This window comes from Antechinus flavipes, chromosome X, assembly GCF_016432865.1.
Source record: "Antechinus flavipes isolate AdamAnt ecotype Samford, QLD, Australia chromosome X, AdamAnt_v2, whole genome shotgun sequence".
In the NCBI taxonomy this organism is placed as follows: domain Eukaryota; kingdom Metazoa; phylum Chordata; class Mammalia; order Dasyuromorphia; family Dasyuridae; genus Antechinus; species Antechinus flavipes.
In genome coordinates this window covers 83,135,321-83,156,892 of record NC_067404.1, presented here as the reverse complement: position 1 = coordinate 83,156,892, position 21,572 = coordinate 83,135,321, and the positions used below count along the sequence as shown (strand labels likewise).

The following is a 21,572-nucleotide window of genomic DNA, read 5'->3' as shown; positions in this document are numbered from 1 at the left end:
CCCTGTGTTTTCTGGTGCTCTTTCTGTCTGCTATTGTTTTCAGTGATCTCGGCCCCATGTGCCAACCTGGCCTGGCTACATAGGTGTCCAAGCACTCCCTCACCTGTACTTCATAGTATTGATGGTCGTTCCTTGCAGATAGATAGATATGGCCTTTTTCAAGGTCTTTTTCGCAATTTCGGGATAGTGGGCCGGAGGCTCCATTACCACAGCTTTAAAAACAAAGGAGAAGAGGGGAAGTTCTCAGTAAAGACAGCAACATTTTCTGAGCATCAGCCACAGCAGAGTCTGTCACACACCTACTACAGGCCATGGAGATCATACTTTGATCAAGATGGTTTGAAATCAAGCAAACTCATTTTCTACAATGACAAACCCACAAGTGCTTTTGGAGCTCACTTCTTCCTTCTCTAGGCCAGAGATCCCAGGCTGTGGTCTAGAATCTATCTTCAATACATTTGATATTCACTGATGACTTTTATTATGCACGTGTGTGTGCGCGCGCACGTGCACAAGCCTCTACTGGGTTCTTACAAATGAAGCAAAAACATGGAGCTTACTTGAAGAGGGTTCTACTAACAAGGAGGCAGATTAACAAGGAGCTTTGGAGTGGGCAGTGGGATCCCAAAATGGAGAAAGAAAAGGTTGCAAAGACAGACAGATGCTGCATTAACTGAGGCCCGATCAAGAGAACCATCTCCGGATCCGGGATCAATGGCAAGATTTTTCCCAGGGGCCTCCTAATCAGACATGCTTTTCATGCTCTCCAGAGAGGTGGGCCCACAATATCACACACATATAGTTGCTGGGGCAACCAAAAGCTTCTTTGTCAGAAGAAAGGTTCTACTGTGGGGAAGGCAGGGTTTTAAGGAAGTAACGATGGAAAAAAACAACAAAAACAATGAAATAACAACCCAGAAAGCAAGGCTAAAAGCTCGGCTCTGAAATGGCCACTCCTCCCCCAGTTAGCAAAGGCAAAGTAAATAGAATCCTTACATGCAATTGTTTCTAGTATTTTGGTCTCTAAATGAGGCATCTCCCACATGGAGTCCAGGACGGAAGGGAGACTTGCATCATTCAGTTTGGCTTTGGCTTCAATCTCATAAAGGAGAAGCAAATTCTCAGTTGGATCTTTGGCATTGTCTCCTGAGGAAGAGGTAAAAAAGGCAGCCACTAGGTGATTACAGCCCATTATTCTCTCCTGGTCTAAGCTCTCATCTAGGGAACTTTGCAGGAGGAAGAAAAGAAATTTCATTTACAACTCAAAAGGTTATTCTAGGCCCCCCCTACACACCGCCCCCCCCCCAATCTTTCAATCCCCAGATCACGTCAACACTGGCCATATTCACTAGCAGCACCCACACTTTTTGAAGTCAATGCCATTTTAGGTTGGAGGTTGCCCATGTATGTTTTTAGGCAGAGAAGAGTCAGATCCCGGGTCAGATTTCAGCACACGGGACTGCCCAACAATCACGAGTTTGTTCAAAATTTGAACCAACGGCCTCATGGGATAACAGCTCTCTCTCTCCCAAGGTGGTTTCAGTAAAGGGGAGGTGGCCACTTGTCACTGTGCTTGTGTGGGCCTCAGGGAGGGCCCCCTTGTATGTGTTTGTCCCGTGGTAACCTTCTGACACTAAGAATCGCCAACAGCGAGACACCTCTCCCCTCTCTCTTGTTGAGTGACTACAAAGTTCAGGTTACATTATTAGAATCTCCACGATAGGAGAGCCTTCACGGGTTCTTTGTAGCTGACTTGAATGATCTATTATTCTAAATAACTTGGTCATTCGCAGACAAAGATTGACTTTATTGCTGCTACCGTATATGACGTTATCTTGGTCCTGCTCATTTCACTTATTTTATGCAACTCTTTGCAGTTTTTTCTAAAAGCAACCTGCTCTTCATTTCTTACATCTCAATCATATACCACAACTTATTCAACCATTGTCCGATTGATGGGCACCCCCTCGACATCCAATTCTTTTTGCCACCACAAAGGGAGCTGCTATAAACATTTTAGAATATGCAAGTTCTTTTCCTTTTTCCCTGATCATCTTGGGAAATGGACTTGATAGTGGGATTACTGGGTAGAAGTGGCAGTTCTCAAGAAACTACATCATTTTCTTTCCAAATTCCCAGCTCCCATCGTACCTATTTGTTTCAGGATGTTCACAATTTCTCTGCAACCGTGTACGTGTTCAATTGCATGAGTCAGCATTTCAGCCTATGTAGCAAAAAGGACAGCATTAAGTTAGAACAAGGGATTTCTCAACTACTTGTCAACACATCTCACAACAATTTGTCAAAGAGCAGTTTTGAAAACCAAACATTTTCATGGGCCAATCGAATGGGAGCTGAGTTTACCTCCATTTCTAAAACCACAGAGGCCTCCTGATAGAGGTCATAGTCCTAATACCCCTGGAAAAAGGAGGAAAGCTCAGCAAGAAACCTGGGGGCATATCAATGTCTTCGGTGAATCATAACACCATCTGGTGAGTCCGAGAAATAAGACTAAGTTACCAGGATAGAGATTATATAAAAGATGCCCCTAGATCTCCTCCTGCCCTTCTCCTCTGCCCACCTACACATAAGGGGGAAAACAATTGGGACATGATGACTGCAACCTAGCAGCAGCCTTTAGTCATCTCTGCTCAGCTGAGAACAGCCTCAGAGAACAAGGAACACATTGGGGGAGGGGGGAGGCCTCCAAGCACACCAGAACTTGGCAAGGTCTCAGCAGAGACCCCCAGAACATTGTGATCTAAGCCCCAGGTGTGGTAGAGCCTGGACTAAGAAGAATAAAGGAAGCAGAATATTCTCGATTGCCTACCTAGAACCCTATTCAAAGGCAAGAAAGCTCAAAGAAAAGGAGTACAATTTTATTTAAGTTTCAGGGAAAGATAAGGAAAGGCATGAGGGAGGGGGAAAGAGTATGGAAAAATACAGGTAGCAGAAACTAGAATGGCCAGTCTTGGGAGTTTTCTCAAGAATCTGCTTCTTTTCCCCATTTTTGCCCATTGCACTGAGGCACAGCCCTCAGTAACAACCTCGGGACTATTTCTCCAACAGAACCTATGAAAAAAAGGGAAAGCCTATAACCCCGCTGACAGGGATGACTAGTTTGAATTCTGGCTCTGCTACTTTTCGCCTATAAAGCCATATCACTTCTCTCAATTGAGGCTTCATCACTTATAAAATGGGGACAATAATACTCAGCTCACAAGAAAAGTATTCTGTAGATAATGCCTTTTCGCTGAAATCCCAAGAGCAGATCCTCACTCCCTCAATTTCTAAATGTTTTTGGAGACGGTCAAAGATAGAAATGGTCAAAAAGCACAATTGTGTCAGTCTGGGTGCCCCCAAAGTCTTAAGGCAGAATATTTCAAACTGCCCTAAGACTTTGGGGATACACAGGCTTCACAGAGAAAAAGGTCCGAAAAAAGTAAAGGAGGGTAAAAGAAATATGATGGTAGATAATCTAGCTCAATTAATTGTTCACTACCTGTGTGACCTTGGGTCAGCCACTTAACCACTCAGAAACTCAGTTTTCTCATCTGCAAAAATGAGAAGGCTGTTAGAAGTTCTCAAAGGTTCATTCCTACTCTAGAACCAGCATTCTAGCTGTTCTGGATCTTGGGAACAAGGAAGCATAAAATTTTGCACTTAAGAGACAGAAGAGAAGCAAAAGGAGAGTTTGTCTTGGAGACAGGTAACCAAAGGCCCAAGTAAGATGAGACTGGAAAGGAAAGTCCAGATCTGAAAAATATCAGAGGAAGCCAAATGGTCATAATTGGCTTATAACAGGAGAAAGAAGTGAAGCACCAAGGCTGACCCTCACAAGTTAGCATCTGAGAGAATGAGATGCTCTCTTGTTCCCAAGGCATAAGAATATGGACTCTGAAAGGAGGATTCAGGCCCAGATCGGTGCTCTCTCATTCATACTTAGCTTGAGTTAATGACATTTTTAGGAGATGTCAGAATGACATGTAGTGCTGGATTGAGAATGCAAGCTCGATTCAATCAAGTGGATTTCTTACTGAGGCAAGTCAAGCTACGAGTCACTTCCTTTGAGACATTGTCAAAATTGCCAAAGTGGATGAAATCTCCCAAAGAAAGAATACGAAAAGAAAAACAGCAAAGGATTTGGGTAAAAAACGTGGAGGTAGTCATAGATAGAGACCCACAGAGATAAAATATCCCCTCCAAAGAGACAGCACAGAGTGTTCCAAGGGGACAGAGATGCCCAAGACCAGGTGATACAGGAACTTAGGAGCTGTTTTAAAAATCAGGCCAAGCAGGGTCACCGAAGGCCTCTGGGAACAAGATGGGAGTGAAAGCAGAGCTGAATGGAAGGCAAGCTGGAAGTGAAGCAAGCACCAGATCAAAGGAAGGGAAACCACTTGAGAGAAACAATCCCATTCCCATTGCTTCAATCTTTTCTTTCTAGCTGGACAATGAACGCTCCTTTTTGTCATATTACCTTTTGGGAAGCATCTGTAGCGTTCCTGCCTAGTTCTAAATCCGCGGCAGCCGCCATCAGCAAACATGTTTTTTGAGAAACTAAAACTGCTTTTTCAGAGGGACATAGTTGGGATAACTGAGAAGAAATAAGCAAAACACGAGTGAATGGTGAAAACTCTGCTGGACCAAAAAAATTAGAAAGCAAATCAGTCACAGCCCATTTGGACACCATAGTTTATCCCGTGGATAAGCATTCTTTGTATTATCGGGGCTTGGGTTTTCATTTCATCCTGATTTTGCGGGGTCTGCAACACCTTCCTTAGGGGATCCTATTCTACCAGCAGCAAGAACTGCCTTCTGCCCTAGAGTTCATTTAACAAGTGCTTTTTCTCCTCACTTTCTGTTATAATTTCCAAATAATTTCCTTATGACAAGCAGAGTCCTTGGTATGAAAGAAAACTGAAATGAGTTTGCTCAGAGGCAGTCCAGGACAAGGGGCAGAAGGCTTTAAGTTCCATCTCTGACACATACTAGCTGGCTGGTCCTCGACCTTAACCTGTTGGGGGTCTAGAGACTAAAACCTTCAGGTAAGTTGATGAACTGCATTGATAGAGGGCCTTACCACACTGGGAGTTTCCTACACCACTGAATTCTCTAGTCTGTACCAAGAGGACAACAAATTGGAGAAGATTTTGTCCTTCACTTGGAATGAGGAACACTTCCTGGACTCTCACTGGGGAAAAGCAAACCACCCAAAACCTGTACAATCTGAAGCCATGTGCAAATCTCAAGTACCACCCCCACTGAAATCATTGGGTCCATCTGACGGAAAAAAACTGAGGCCCAAAGGGGGAACCACAAGGGAAGTGGAAGAGCCAGGCCCACATTCTGAAACCAACTAGTCCTAACCATTAATGACTGGTAGTTCCTCTAGGATCTCCAGCATTATATTCGGCAGAATTTCAAGCCCCTTTCACTCTCTATGGCTCTTTCTGGGCCTCCATTTCCTACTCTGTAAATTAAGAGGGTAGAATTTAAAGACTTTCCAATTGTTACTTTCCAGGATATATTAAAGCAGAGCAGACATGACATGGCCATGGAGCTTGCAGGAAGAAAGGCCTATATTCTCTGGGGAAGGCTGGGGTGGGGTGGGGGGATTCCTCTCTATCACTCATACTACACCCCAGGAGTGCCCACTCCTTTTAAATCCAGCCCTGTTTACAGACATTTGAAGGTCCCTTGGCTCTGAGCCAATCTTCAATTCTGACATTTTATACTTAGCATCTGGCTCTAGGCCACCCCTTTAGCACAGCCCTGTTTTTAGATCCCCATCAGAAGAACCGTACTTCGAATGACAGCAGGAAGAAGTCGCGCATGATGTCCAAGCACTTCTCGCATTGCATTGCCAAGTTCCAGGCTTAAAGTAAAAACACCAGAGTAACAGATGAAAACCTTTGGAGCATCATCTCTACCTTTCAGTTTATTCACTGTAAAATCTATCCTGCTATATTGTGTAGTCAGGGGACTCAGGTGAGTCCTTAGAAGTTCTTACTATTCCCTTGAGTGCTAAGAAAAATGTGGAATCCTAAGTTTAACATGTTTCTCTGCATAGAGAGGCCATAACTTACTGTCTCTCAGAGACAACTGAGAGTTCCAGGACCCAAACTCTAGCCTGCAGGCCAACTGGGATAATAATTTGAGGTGGAGATCCCACATGAGACACACACATTATCAAAGATGATCTATGACATGCTCCCAGGAGATTTCCTAAGGGTTCCTTATCTGCACTGGCTTGGGATTTCAGAATCCTGACTCTGCCATTAGACTTAGATTTTGGTGAGAGAGCTGCTAGGGCTACAAAGATAATCACCTTGTATACAGCCCAGTGGTGGGCCTCAACAAATGGGGCTGGACCAATCCCTTGGCACTAGATGGGCCCAAGTGGAGCGGCTAGAACTGGGACTCTGAAGGCAAGCTCTTTAAGTTCCCAGGGGTACCTACACAGTAGGCCAATTGCATTAAAGGAAGACTTCATATATGTGTAGGTAGAATAGTGGAGCTAGAAGGGCCCTGAGAGATCAAGTCCAATCCCCTCATTTTGTGAAGGAAGAAACTGAGGTCCAGATAGGCTATAGCAAAAGTAGGACTCAAACCATGGGCCTCAAGTCCTCATGGGCCTCAGTGGTTATTACACTCATTATACAACATTTATTTTGTGACCTCAACCATGTCTCCTTTTCCTCTCTGGGTCTTCTCAATTTCTTCCCTTATTTGAGGGCACGAGACTTTAATCAAAAGAAATGGGGCCCACTAATTTGTATGTCTACATATTGAACTTAAGTTTTCAAATGTAATGTTATATTTTATCTCATTTTCCTTTATTTTATAAAACATTTCCCCTTTTGATGTTTGAATCTGGTTAAGGCCTTCCTCAGGAGTGTTGTGGAGTGCATGCAGCCCCTTGGGGGCCACATGTTTGACACCTTGGGAATAATGATTTCTGAGATCCCTTTCAATTCTGACATTCTCTGAGCCTATGAACTAGAAGGAACAGAAGAAGTTAAATTCAGTTGAAAAAAGTGAGGCTCGAGCAAAACAATACTCGATTTGGGCAACATCTCTGGAATAGCAAAATTAAAATTCAGCCAAAGGAGAAAGGTTCTTGGGGACTGAAAAATGACTTTTCCCATTTTCCTAAGGTCAAGAGCATTAAGTTCTTGACAATCAGAATGTGGACATTCTTTTCTCAAGCTGAAGTGCTTCATTTCATCCATTTTCTCCCTGAGCTAAATTAGCACTTTGGCCATTAAGGCAGCAAGGGTCAAACAGAACCCGCTGGGGTAGTGACATTTCTGTGCTCCCTTGCTCGCTCATCACCCTGGCAACTGCCTCCACAAGAATTGGTGTGTGGTGGTTATTGACATTTGAAGGCTAATGGGCAAGATGAGACAAAGCATGGAAAGAGAAATCTGAAAGAGAGGGAAGAATCGATCAGCAACTCTGTCATCAGTGAACTCGCCTCTTACCGATTTTTCGAAACCACTGTACTTCGTTAGTCCACACTTCCAAAGTCAGTTTCTCTTTTGCTACCGGCGAAGCAACTTTCCCATAAGCTGCATCAAAGAGAGAATATGGTATCAAAGCTCTGTACCGGTGCTTAAAGAGAATTATTAATTCTTCTCAAAAACTAGCTTCCCTTGAATTTTCTTTTGGAAATTTCAGCCTTGGGACCTGCGTGCACCCCCAAAATAATTTAAGATGAGAAAAGGCATTATACTTAGCTCTCAAAATCAGGAAGATCAAACTTTGGAGAGTCTATTCACCTTTGGGAAGACCACACTCATTAATGCCATCTGATATAACAACCTGGCATCTCTGTCACACTTTAAGCATGTGATATGATATGAGATAGTGATCTCATCGAATCATCACCATGATTGTATGAGATAACAAGATAGTATTGGCTCCATTAAGTTTTAACTCTGAAAGATTAAAGAACTTGTCATTGGCTACAGAGCTAGTAAATTTCCTAAGGTACTACTGAGATAAGGACATAAACATTAGAGTAAAGAAACAAACAGAAAAAAAAGAATGATCACAAGACAATTCCAAACGACTTGGGATGGAAAATGCCATCCACATACAGAGAAAGAACTATGGAAACTGAGTTGCAGATCAAAGCATAGGATTTTCACTTTTTCTGGTTTTTCTTTCTCATGGTTTTTCCCCTTAGTTCTGATTTTTCTTTCACAAAATGACCAATATGGAAAGAGATTTAAAATTATTATATATCTCTATCAGAATGCATGTTGTCTTGGGGAAGGAGGAGGAAACGGTAGGAGGGAGAAAAAAATTTGGAAATCAGAATCTTACAAAACTGAATAATATGTTCAGAAGACTTGCACCTATATTGGATTGCTTGCTATCTTGGAGAGGGGGCTGTGGAGGAGAGAGGAAGAAAAACTGGGAACACAAGGTTTTGCAAAGGTGAATGTTGAAAACTATCTTTGTGTGTATTTGGAAAAATAAAATACTATTTAAAATAAAAAAAATTAAAAAATGAATTTGAAAACTATGTTTACATGTAATTGGAAAAGTAAAATACTGTTAAGTGGGAAGGGAGAGAATGATCAGAAAGAAGTGGACCAGAAAGAAAAATGAAAATTGTTGAAAAAGTGAGGGAAAACAGGCCCACTAAAACACTGTTGGTGGCAGCAACTTTGTCTTAGAGAATTGCCTAGGACATTGAAAAGTTATGTGACTTGAGCAGGATCACACAGCCAGGTTGTGTCACACACTGACATAGACATTGATCCTGGGTCCCCCAGGCTCTCTCTCCACTACACTACACTGCCTTTCTGGTGTGTTGCAAGAGAGAGGAAGGCAGTATCCTGGATCTTCCAAGGTGCATAATCTTGGATAGCCTTGGGAAGAACATCATTCAAAGTCAGAGCTCAAGGGCAAGGGGGACCCAGCAGGAGCAGAAGTTTGTCTATTACAATCTTGCACCAAATACTTATGCGTGAAGGTTACTTGAGAGAAAGGAGCACAGAATCCAAGGGTGGCTACTGGAGGAAAAATGAATGCGGGCTTCACATTGAAATCGACAGGCTCCTCGAAGCACTTCAAGGCCTTCCTAGGGTCATACCAAAGCATTAGCTGGACTACAAAGAAGCAAGCAGAGCTTACCTGTTTTCACCCAAAACAAAAGTCTGCTCATTTCCTCATTCCTGTAACTGGAAAGATTAAGGGAAACACATGAGCACATATCTGTCTCAGGATGCTCTGAGGACAAATGAAAAAATCCCTGAGATGAAGAGAATGCTGGACCTTGAGTCAAAGAGTCTGACTTGGAAGCTGCACTGCTTTCTCTGAGCCTCGGTTTACTCATTTGTAAAATGGGATCATTCCAACCCTGCTGACTTCCCAGAGGCATTGTGAAGATCAAAGGAGAAAAGGGATGGGAGAGTACTTTATAAAACTAAAGTACCATTCAGGTACAAAATGTCTCTATTCTTATTATTCACACACCCTTTAGGCAATGCTCTCCCAGAGTTTATCATTATGATGATGATTTAATTCTTCTCATCTTTACATTTAATTTATATCCTGGGCTTTTTCCATGTTCACTTTATGCTCTCCAGCTTCTCCTTAGAGTCTTACTACCATGCTGTGAGGAAGGGTGACTAGAGTCACTTACCTCCATTTTTTGGTTTCCACAGCTGAGGTTCAGAGAGGCTAATTGGTTTGCCCATGTTTACATGGGTTACCTAGCTAGAGGTGCCAAAGAAGAGGTCTGAGACCAAGGTCTCTATCTATTCCAAGTTTTTGTGATCCTCATTTACCCTTTCTTGTTGTAAGGGGTACAATATAAATGATGAATGGGCTTGTAAATAGGCTTTCAAGGAGGAGATTTGAATTACTTGAAAGCAAACTTTTAAAACACATTTATAAATTCAAAGTTAATATGTAGACAGATACTCTGAATTAAAATCCTAGAAGCCTTTGGTTTGAGAACCAGAAGTATCCTTTGAGATCCTCTACTACAAATCTCTCTCTGTAGAGATGAGAAAATTGTGCTTCAGAGAGAGGAGGAGACTTTAAAGGTCACAGGGCTCATTCCTGGGCCCAGAACTTAGGCCCTCTCTCACTTCTAGGTTAGTAGCATTCTCTCGACTGTATTAGGTTGGCTCGTTACAAATAAGTCTGATTTATCCATTAAAGTAGCTCTAAATGGAAACATTAATTAGTCAATACCATTCAAACCTACTTCGCATTGGTCTAGGAATTTTCAAAGTATTACGAGAGCACTTTTCAAAAATCTAGGATTTGGCCTTTTCCTTCCCCCATCTCCCAGTACACAAACAGAGCAGTTGTCTGACTGAGACCTGACTTACAAGGCCAGGCCAACCGAATAGCCTTCAAAGCACCCCTTTTATGTCTGATGCTAAAGGTTTCTGCCTAGAGCTGACACTAAGGTCTGTCTGCCAACTTAGCTCATACTCAGATTATGGATACCTGCATGTGCAAGCTAGTATGCAAGTCTGCTAGGAGACAGAAGATTCTGGGGTTTAAAACAAGGAGGGCAGGAGGAGGAAGCAGGCCCAAAGTTCTTCACCAATAGGAGAATTCACAACTATTGGGGAGCTGGCAGGCTGAGCTAAACTAGTCATTTTTTTCAGGAGATCGTCCCTCAGCAAAAGTCTGAAGAGATTTTTTTTTTCCTTTACATTTTGTAGAGGTAGAGGATTCTCTGAATGAAAACACGGATACCCAATTCTCCCCTCAAATGCTCAATTCTTAACAGAGATGCTGAGTACAGCAACCTCTGTATTGGCTGATAGCCCAGAAACTGGACAGAAACAGCAGACTGGCTACTCGTAGGCAAGACTCAGGACCAAGAAGGGACCCCCTCCTCTAGAAGGATTATGGGTATCCTCTGCAACTCTGAAGTGTCCAGACTCTACCATAGGGACTTACATAACATTTCCTTACCTATTTTCTTCTAAGTCGACGACGTGAGAGATTTGTGAAATAACAAGACGAATCAAACATCTGTACAAAAAAAATACAAAACAAAGGATGTGGTACTCACAACAACCAAATCCCACAGTGCTTCTAGCCTTGCCACTACTGCCCTCGGGTACCCCGACACAGAAATGACCTGGAAGGCTAAGAAAAGTTGGCCCATGGCATTGCTAGCCCCAACGATAATGAATTGTTGAAGGAGGTAATGGAGGTTTGGCTGCTGGACAGCTTCCCAAGATTATGAAATCGGCAGCTTCCCTAGAAGCCATCGTTTAAGGCAGGAGGCCAGAAAAAATGCCTCTGGCTTCCTTCCAGGTGGAGGTTGTGGGCTATACAAACTATACTGTGCTGGGAGGGGGGAGGAACCCCTAAGGGTTCCTAAACCTAAGGATCCAGTCACCTCATCTCTTCACATCTAAAACAGGCTAATATCCCCAGCATCTCGCCCAGACCCTCTAAGCTTGTCGTGAGAGCCAAATGAGAAAAATGGAAGCAAAGAACTAGATTCCTATGTGTACCTATTAGTGATTACTTGAGGATTTTCTTTAAAAGAGCTGCCTCAAGTCACTGGGAGAAAAGCGATTCAGTAGAGGATGGGTTATGCTTTCTGTATCCAGCCCTTTCCTGGCCAGCAGATGCCAGATCATGGCTCTGAGACAATCTTGGCCTCTAGCTCCCCTTTCGCTGACCCAATTAGGAGTCAAAGCTCTTCCCCCCCCCCCCCCCCCCCCCCGAGCCTTAGAGCAAGCTAAAATTCTCCATCCTGAGGGCAGAACCGGCACCACCTGATTTTTCCTTCTCTCTTGGAGCAATTGGATTTCTCCTTAGCATGAGGAAGAACCATGCCACCTGGCTTAATGATTTCCATCAGCAAAGTTCACAAAGTATGACAGAACAAAATTCTCGTTCTTACTTTCTCCTTAGGCTGACGACTTACTTAAAAGCAATAAGTACTTGTTGCAGGTCTTCCGAATATTGAGCCAAGTACTCCAGAGCTCTAATGGCTACTTCTTGCTGCCCGTTCTGAAAAGATGACACACGTATTTTCAAATGTTAAAAATGGACTCTCACAAACCTGAACAATGTTTCCATAGTCTAGGTTCCTCTTCCTTGAGAAAAGAGGATAATAAGAATACATGGATTCTGCATTTTTATAAGAACACCACTAAAAGATGGGAAGACAAATCCTCAATTCACTACCCTGAAAAGAACAGGTCTGAATACCCGACTGCAACCTCTGTCCTTAGCAAAACTTGAAATGCCATTTGCAAAGCCATCCTCAGGAACAAACAAATGGCCTCTCCACTGGTTCTTTTATGTGTGTCTGCTCAATTTCCTGAGGATGGCTCATCCAGCTTTCATTCAGCTCATTTAAATTATTACAGCCTTTCTGGGTCTCTTTTGCCCCCTCAAAAAATCAGTCTTTCCCGGAATCAGTCCTATTCCCACTTCTTCTGGCTCCCCTTTGCTTGCTGCATCAATTATAAACCTCTAACCTTTTCTTTAAAAGCTCTCTGCTATTCAGCTCCTAATCACAGAATTACCTGCAGTTCTTCCTCCTCCCTGGCACACATGTCTGACGTATGAGCACATTCAGTACTGACCTTTTCCTAGACCCACGTACATTTTCTTATCAACTCTTTAGATGCTGGTGAGACATTTATCGAACACCTACTATGTGCAAGGTGCCAGGGAAGTGACTTAAACAGCAATACATGGTAGCATATAGCAGATGCTAAAACAGTACTGGGCTACTCCCTGACTGGGCACCTCAATTTGAGAGCTAATGCTGCCACTGCTTGGCTGAGGGACCCTGGGAAAGTTATTTAGTCTTACAGCCTCAGTTTCTTCATCTGTAAAATTGGAATAATATTATTTGCACTAAATATATAAAAATGTCATGAAAATCAAATATGTTAATATACATGAGGTACTTTGTAATCAGAAAGTGCCATCTAATTGTAAACTATTTCAGTGACAAGAGCTTTGTTGAATTGTACGTTTTTGAACTGAATTGTTGCTAAGTTTAGAAGAAGGCTAGAGTAAGTAAGCAAGGAAGCCCAAACTTGGAAAAAAGGGTGGGATTTAAGGAAGGATGTAGGATAGGGTGGAAAAAATGAGCAGACACAGAAAAATATTCATGGTGCATTTGGGATGTGAGATAAAAAGCAGACTGTGTGCAGAACTAAGGTTAGGAAGTGAAGCTTGAGAAACAGGCAAAGACCAGATTGTGGAAGGCCTCGAATGCCCGGCTAAAGGATTTAGATTGGTTTCTCTAAAAAACAGGGACTTGTTAATGATATTTCAGTAAGGAAGTGATGGATTGGAGTAGGTTAGGGGCAGAGCCAAGAGTCAAGAGAACTTCTGGTGGCAATTGATGTAGGAATGCACTGGGGTGGCAAGTGGGGAAAGGTTAGGGAAAATTAGGGGAAATGATCTCATAATTAAGGTGCCCAAATAGACTTCTATAAGAAACAAAAAGGGAATGGAGGGGGTGACTGACACTTGAACCTCACTCTCTTCTGAACTGGTTAAAGGAAGGAAGAATACATACATACATACACACAGCTGGGAGCAAAAATATAGTTCAGCAGGTCGAATGGGAGGAACATATGGAGTAACAGTGCCCTGGCCTAAGGTGGCATTAATGGCCCAAGTCTACGTAACCTTGTTCTCTCCCTTCCTAGAAGGGGAAGGAGTCAGAAGCAGAGGGTTACAGGCATTTGTGCTTCCTAGATCTGACTGTTAAAGGAGCTGAACAAGCTTACCAAGGATCTCAGACTAAACTACTATGTAGAGAATGATGGCAGCAATTGAGTCCCCAACTGAGCTACATGACAGACAGTTGTATTTCAACTTGGAATTTCTTCAAAAGATAGTATTTCCCCAATCAATAATTGGTCAAAAACCATGAAGTAGTAGGTCTTAAGGGAAGAAATCCAAGTTATCGATATCCATGTGAAGAAAAAGAAAAAAGGTCCAAGTTGCCATTAGCAAAATGCAACATAAACCAACTCTGAAGACCATCTCCCAATCCTCAGACTAGCAAAGCTGACAAGAGAAGAAAATGGCAAATGCTAGAAGAAAATGAGTGTATTGATGCACTGACAGTAGAGCTGTGGACTGGTTTCCATTCTGGAAAACTTGGGGGATCTATGGCCCCAAAATTACCAGACTGAGCATATCCTTTGACTTAGTGATCCTGCTGCTAGGTTTCAACCCTTAAGAGATTAAAGAAAGAAGAAAAGGACCAATATGTACAAAAATCTTTATAGCAGCTCTTTTTTGTATGTGGTGGCAAAGAACTAGAAAGTGAAGGGGTGTGCCACCATTTTGTACAGAGTGCATTCCTAAGTTCATTCAGAAGCCAAGTCTTATTCCTTTTTCATGTGTCTAACAGCACCTATCACAATCCTCTGTACCTAAAACCAATTCAGTAAAAAAAATGGCTACTGATTTGCAAGATGGTTGCAATATTTCTCTTTCAATCTCAAAGAGAAAAAATAAAGCAGATAGATGCATTACCTCTAAAGCGAACTGGGCGGCCAGACTAAGAAAAGCGGTAGTTGATATTTCTTCGGTATTTGGTTCTTTTTCTTGTGCAATTGAGTTTGCCACACATTGCTCCAGGGCATCAACTGCGGCTAAGGCTAAAATATAAGGAAACAGAATAAAAATATTTAAGGACTTGACACAAAAGACACTTTTTATGGTAAGTACACTAATATGCTAGGTTCATTTAAAAATATTTAGTACATTTTCACAAAATCATATGCACAAAAATCACAATTGCCTTAATCATCAAGTATCAAAACTGTTATTCAATCATTGATAGTATTCAATTACTGAAATATAAGTTTCCTTCAAAATTTGTTTTTTAATTCAATTTTTATTTTATTTTCAGTTCCTGAAAACCCATTACAAATATTTATAGTCATGCAAAACAAATTCCCCTGTCAGCCATATTCGAGAAAGAGGAAGGGGAGAGGAAAGAATATGCCTCAGTCTACACTCTTCAGCTCTCTATATGGGGGGGGGGGATAGCATGTTTTGTCATGAGTTTTTTGGAACTGTGGTCGATCATTGTGTTACTGAGAGTTGTGTCACAAGTTGTATCACATTATGTTACATAAGAATTATGCCTTTCAGTTAATTATTTTTTATAATGATATTGTTATATGCATTATTTTCCTTGTTCTGCTCATTTTACTCTGCATCAGTTCATACAAGTCTTCCTAAGTTTTTCTGAAGTCATTTCCTTTATAATTTCTTACAGCACAATAGTATTCCAACACAATCATAACCAAATTCAGATGGTATTGCCATTTTTATTATATTGGCTTGGCCTACCCATCAGTGATTAATATTTGTCCAATTGGAGTATATGGGGTATTCAGGGAAGACTAGCACCTCTTGTATGTGGGCTTTTTAGGCCCTTTTTAGGGATGCTCATCTACTTTCGCTATCCAGCTTTTATCTAATTCTCACCTGTGGCTCTAAGAAACTGTAGTACGTGCAGTAGCCACACCTCCCTCAGTAAAACCATCTCAGCAGATAGGCTAAACCAGGTCAAGAGTAACTGACAGTTGGTAAGCGAGGGGAATATCTACCCCAAAGTATGCAAAGACTTCTCCAGATGAAATGGGAAGATGAGAAAAATTTGTTCTCCTAGCCATGAAGGTAGCTACAACAGGCACTGCCGTGTGCTTAGAGCTTGGTGAAACAGGTGAAGACACCAAGGTCATCTTGGGTCATCACCAATCATCCTGCCTTTTGTCTTGCCACTGGAACCTAGATGACTCTGGGAGAGGGAGTGAAGTTGATGACTGCAATTTGGCCTCACCTAAATCCAATTCATCAGTGAGTTAAGATATTGAAGTGTCCACACATCCACTTCAATATCACTTCAAAATCTTATTGGTCCAACAATTTCTCCAATTACTTAGATTGTCATTATTTGCGTGAAGAGTATCTTGTACCTGTGTTCATATAGTTCCTACGTCTTGGCAGGTGGACTCTCAAGTATTTTATGTGTCTACAGTTATTTTAGATGGAATTTCCCTTCCTTTCTCTATTTAGGGTTTTTTTTTTAAACAATTTATACAAATGCTAATGATTTGTGTGGGTTTACTTTTTCATCCACAACTTTTCTAAAGTTGTTCATTGTTTCAACAAGTTTTTAGTTGACTTTCTAGGGTTCTCTAAATAAGCCAGGATATCTTTTGCAAAAAGGCAAGTTTTGTTTCTTCCTTGTCTATACTTATTCCTTCCATTTCTTTTTCCTTGTCTTATTGCTATAGCTAGCATTTCAAGTACAATATTGAATAATAATGGTGATGAAAGACATCCTTGCTTTACCCTGGATCTTACAGAAAAAGCTTCTAGCTTATTTCCATTACTAATTCTGCTTGTTCTTAGTTTTATATAGCTAATATTCACCATTTTAAAGATAATTCTATTTATTCCTTTGCTTTCTAGTGTTTTTTCATATAAATTGATGTTATCTTTTCTCAAAAGCTTTTTCTGTATCTATTAAAATAATCATATAATTTTTGTGGGTTTTGTTTTTAATATGATCAATTGTGCTTATGTTTTTCTAATAGCGAACCAGTCCTACATTCCTGGAATAAATCCAGCCTGGTCATAATCTACAATCTTTCTGATATTTTGGTGTAGTATCTTTGTTAATATCTTTAAAATTATTGCATTATTCCAGCATACTGATGATGGAAAGTGTCATCCTCATCCAGAGAGAAGTATGAAGACTGAATGTGGATCAAAGTACAGTATTTTCACTTTTTTTTGTTGTTGTTCATTCACTTTTTTTTTTCTTTCTCATATTCTTTTTCCTTTTGATCTGATTTTTCTTGTACAGTATGACAAATATGCAAATATGTTTTAGAAGAATTGCATTTTTCCCCCCTGAGGCGATTGGGATTAAGTGACTTGCCCAGGGTCACACAGCTAGGAAGTATTGAGGACAGATCTGAACTCAGGTTTTCCTGACGTCAGGGCTGGTACTCTATCTACTGCACCATCTAGCTGCCCCAACTGCACATGTTTAATCTACATTGGATTGCTGGCTGTCTTTCTTTTAAAAAAATTGTTAATTTTTCAAACAAGTTTTTTCATTAATCTCTCTCTTCCAATCTCCTTCTCTCAGCAAATAAAAAATAAACAAAATAAAAACCAAATTTCTCAATATATATTATCTACATAGTCTGGCAAAACAAATTCCCACATTGGACATGACTGAAAATGCGTCTCTATTTACATAATATTTCAAGAATTACTGGTTTATTAGAACCAGAGGGCAAATTGAAGATAGAAAGAATCTTACCTATCATCTCCTGATAGGAACCCCCCAAAGGAAAAATCCTAGGAATGTCACAGACAAAACCCAATGCTCTCAAGACAAAGAAAAAATACTCTAAGTATCTAGAAAGAAGCAGTTCAAATACCAAGGAACCCCAGTCAGGATTGCAAAAAACCTAGCAACTTCTGCTTAAAGAGGGCTTTCAAACACTTGTGATAAAAAAGACCAGAATCGAGTAGAAACTATGAGATGCAAACACAAGATTCAAGAGAAATCTTGAAAGAAAAGTTTGAGTAAATGGAAAGAGCTGGTTTGATGATGTATGGCTAACATTCTAATAGAGGAAAAAGAAATGGAGATGGGGGAGGGGATGGGGAGAGAGGAAAAATTAGCAATCGTGGTGCCCCTAAAAAAGAGAGGCACTGAAATATTTTTAAATGCACAGAAGGGAAGAGAGAACTGGAAAAGAAATCAAAGACAAAGAGACTTTTGGTGGAATTACTTTATAAATTTTTTCAAAAAACAATTGGTATGAAATAGAGATCTACAATTTCATAGGCAGCCCTCCTTTTGTGTGCTGCTCTATAAATGGAAATGTTCCCTTTTGGGGTGTTTAAGTTGAGAATAAAATTTTTAAAAAACAGAAAGAAGGATCCAATCTCTCTACTGATGGTACAAGCCATCAGCGCATCTTTGAAAGAAAGAAAAGGAAAAATCTGGCAGTTTAGAACATTGAAACTGAACCAAATGCAGATTTGGTTTATTGGTATATGTCGTCTCCTCATGAAAAATAGTCAATGGAGAAAGGAAAGCTGAGAAAGCAACCATTTTTTCTTCCATCATGAAAAACTGGCATTGGTTACTGAGGGATAAAGAAAGATAATGAGCAACATGGTACTGTGTTTACAAAGTTAAATATTAACTTGAATGTTCAAAAGGAAAGAGTAAAAAAGAGAGAGAAAGAGAGATAAAATGGTAGGGGGGGGGCCCTGGAGTTTCAGTAATCAGAACTCTATTCTTTTTTCAGCATCCCATATCCAATAAAACCCTGAAGTTCACAAAAGCAACTACTAAAAGGACGACTCTCCTTCAGAATGTCCCACAGCGATTTCAACCCCCAGGCAGGATTGAGCTTACTAGGGTCATTCTTCCTGTTTCTTTCTGGATTCAGAGCACAGCCCAAACAACAAGTGCTAATACCACTTACAAAGCACTTAGCACAACCCTTCCTTCATATATTTCTTATAACAATAATAATTATTTATATATTAATAACAATAACGTATTTCCATAGTTTGAAGATTTCAAAGCGTATTCCATGTTCTCTCGCATGATTCACACAACCCTACAAGGTAGGTGCTATAATTCTCTGTATTTTACAGATGATGAATCTGAGGCAAACAGAGGTGAAGAGGCAAGTGCATGTAGCCAAAGTAAGTCACACTTCCTCAAGGTCCCAGTGCCCTATTTTAATAGCATCCTCATACTGCCCCCATCAGCAGAAGCTGCTAATAGGGCTTCCTGACCCTACTCCTTTCCATAGTTTGCCTCTCCACTTTCGGGGCTACTTCTATCGGGAATCTATAGTCATCTCTCTTCTCTAGTGACAGAGATCATACTCTTTGAGGCTATAACCCCTCATCTCTCTTTTCTTCCCTTACTTTCTGTGATAAAAACCATCTCGATGGCCACACACCTCCCTCCCTCCATACAAACACAACCATTACCAGCGCCGTTGGCTACACTAAGCTCAGGAGAAATTTCCTTACCCTCGTCAGTGTTGCCTCTGGAGACTGCGATCTTGAATATAATGAATTGTGTGAAAATATTGGCGGCATCATATATTTCAGCTTCTTTTACAGCTTCGTAGGCCTAGAAAGAGAGAAATGAGCTCTGTTGGTTGCCAAAACTGAAACTGAGCAAAGAGAGCCCCAAGGACTAGTAACATCACTGAGCTACCCACAAGAAGTTTGTCATCATCAATCCCACTTTATGTTTTTACATCACTGACTTCCCTCCTCCCCTCACTTTCCAGATGCCTCTTCTCTTGTACTGAATCTGAACATGCTGGGAATGCCCATCAGTTAATTCTACCATTTTGGCTTCTCAGGTGGTCCTCTGAGCTCAGCCTTGGCTGGACTTTGGCTGGATTACAATAGCTTTTTTGAAGGTCATGAAGGAAACTACTAGTACATTGTTTCTACTGCTAGACGTCCTTAGTGGTAAATGCCTCAATGTACTCCCCAGTCCCAAAGTTACACCTCAGTTTGAGATATCTACATCAACTAGTTAGCTGAATCAGAGGCAACATGCACAGGGGCCAGAACCTAAAAAGCTGATGGTGAGCACTGATTCTGTCACTTAGTAATCACAGGATTTTAAATATGCTCTCTCCTCTTGGGAGGCTCGTTTGGGATGCCAGGCCTTTTGTACTCCCTGCTTCCTAAACTTGTGAGGAAATCATGCTGTAAACCTCAAAGTGTTGCATAAATGTTGCATATGGAGTGATCTGGTGCCGAGATTGCCCCATGTGGCTGCTGTCTTACCCAGATCAGTCTCTATGACAGGAATGTTTTAAATCAAAATAAATAAATAAATATCAAACTTCAAAGGAGGCCAGGGAAACACAGGTGTCCAGAGGGCACAGGAACTCAGCCTGGCCCCTTTTGGAGATGATTTACTAGTTGTCTCATATGAATCCCCCCTACCTATTCCTGCTGAATGTTAGACTTTGGGGAAAAGAAGAAGAAAGTTGTCAGAGCTGATCTAGTCCAATATTTTCACTTTCTAGATGAGAAATTAAGTGACTTGGCCCAGGTATAAAACCACTTCCAGTCACTCACCAAACTCTGTCAAGGCTAGCTCCAATTCACAAGAAATAGTCAAACAGAGGCTGGGCATTGATATGTCAGAGATATTGTAGAAACAATGTCTATATTTGATAGAAGGTTGGACCATTTTTGAATGGTCTTGAAAACATCCTCCACATACTAGATTCTGTGAAATCTATTAATTTTATACAGCTAGGTGGTGCAGTGGAGAGAGCACTGGGCTAGGAGGTAATAAAATAATGAAAAGTTAGGTGCAAATCTGGCCTCAGATACCTAGCAGCTACCTTTTTCTGCCTCAGTTTCCTCAACTGCAAAATGGGGACAATACTAGCATCTACCTCTTAGGATTGCTACAAGGATAAAATGAGGTTTGCAAAGTACCTGGCACTTTGGTAGCTATTAGTATTATATGTACTTTCTTTTCCATTCACACTGCCACCATCTTCATCCTCTTTTCCCTAGATAACTTTTCAGACAGCCCTTATGCTCTCACTCTCTCTCCTTTACAATCCATAGGAACTTACCTAAAATAGCATTTTCATTATCTAATCAATCAATCATTTTAAGTCCTGATTCTTTAGACTGTTATTTAAAGTCTTCCAATGTCCTAAATCACAGAGGCCAAGAAGGCTGAAAAGTAAGGAGTTCTCCTATTCCCTCCCATGAAGTCTTTGCCCCGCTGCTCCATTTGGGGCAGCAGCCTTACTTTCTGGAGCCTCACGGATCCTCACCTTCATGCATGTGCTTTTGTCATTCTCCTCACATTCATTGGCTCTATTTATCTTTCAAGCCGGCGTTCAGCCTCTTGCCTGCTCATAATGACCTTTGAATTCTCACAGGACTTAAGAGTCTGTACTCCACATACTATCTTTAAGCCTTCCCTTATTATTTCTTGTAAGGAAATCCTTTCTCTAGACTAAGACTTGAAACTCCTAATAGGCACAGATAGTGTCTTCAAGCTCTCCTGTTATCTGTCCAAAACCAGAAGTAGATCACAAGGTGATGAGTACTTTACAGAGGGGAGCTCTGGGTTCCAAACCCAGTGGGGACACTCATTTGCTCTGAGATCTCAAGCAAATCACATAACTTTTCTAAGTCTCAACTTCTTTATCTTTGAAATGGAGAGTTTAGATAGGATGACCTTTTGGTCTCTTCCAGGATCTGTAGCATTTGATAACATCATTACAGTAATCACAACAATGACAATGGGTTTACAAAACACATTCGAGAGATATTAACTCTTTTGGTCCTCACAACCATCCCGGAAGATAGGTACTAAAAGAGCTCTGTTTTATAAAGATCGAACTTGATGCTGATCAGTGCCTAAGACTTGTACCATATTATTACACCACGTACTCAGAAATAAACCGTCATCTCATGGCTTCGGAAATTTTGAGTTTGTGCTTTGTTTCTACAGCTGAATGTGTGAAAATGGC

The 21,572-nt window shown here is 41.1% G+C and overlaps 1 protein-coding gene across 1 annotated transcript in view; it reads right to left on the bottom strand.

Moving 5' to 3' along the window:
- TEX11 (testis expressed 11) overlaps positions 1-21,572 on the bottom strand; it is a 113,800-nt gene that overhangs the window by 14,385 nt on the left and 77,843 nt on the right. Inside the window, exons 13-23 of the mRNA XM_051969186.1 lie at positions 19,075-19,177; positions 14,515-14,639; positions 11,927-12,012; positions 10,957-11,016; positions 9,151-9,197; positions 7,488-7,574; positions 5,808-5,878; positions 4,481-4,597; positions 2,152-2,224; positions 997-1,146; positions 104-212 (exon numbers count right to left, since the gene is read on the bottom strand). Of these exons, the coding sequence (XP_051825146.1) occupies positions 104-212; positions 997-1,146; positions 2,152-2,224; positions 4,481-4,597; positions 5,808-5,878; positions 7,488-7,574; positions 9,151-9,197; positions 10,957-11,016; positions 11,927-12,012; positions 14,515-14,639; positions 19,075-19,177 (1,028 nt within the window). The remainder of the gene's footprint in view (positions 1-103; positions 213-996; positions 1,147-2,151; positions 2,225-4,480; positions 4,598-5,807; positions 5,879-7,487; positions 7,575-9,150; positions 9,198-10,956; positions 11,017-11,926; positions 12,013-14,514; positions 14,640-19,074; positions 19,178-21,572) is intronic.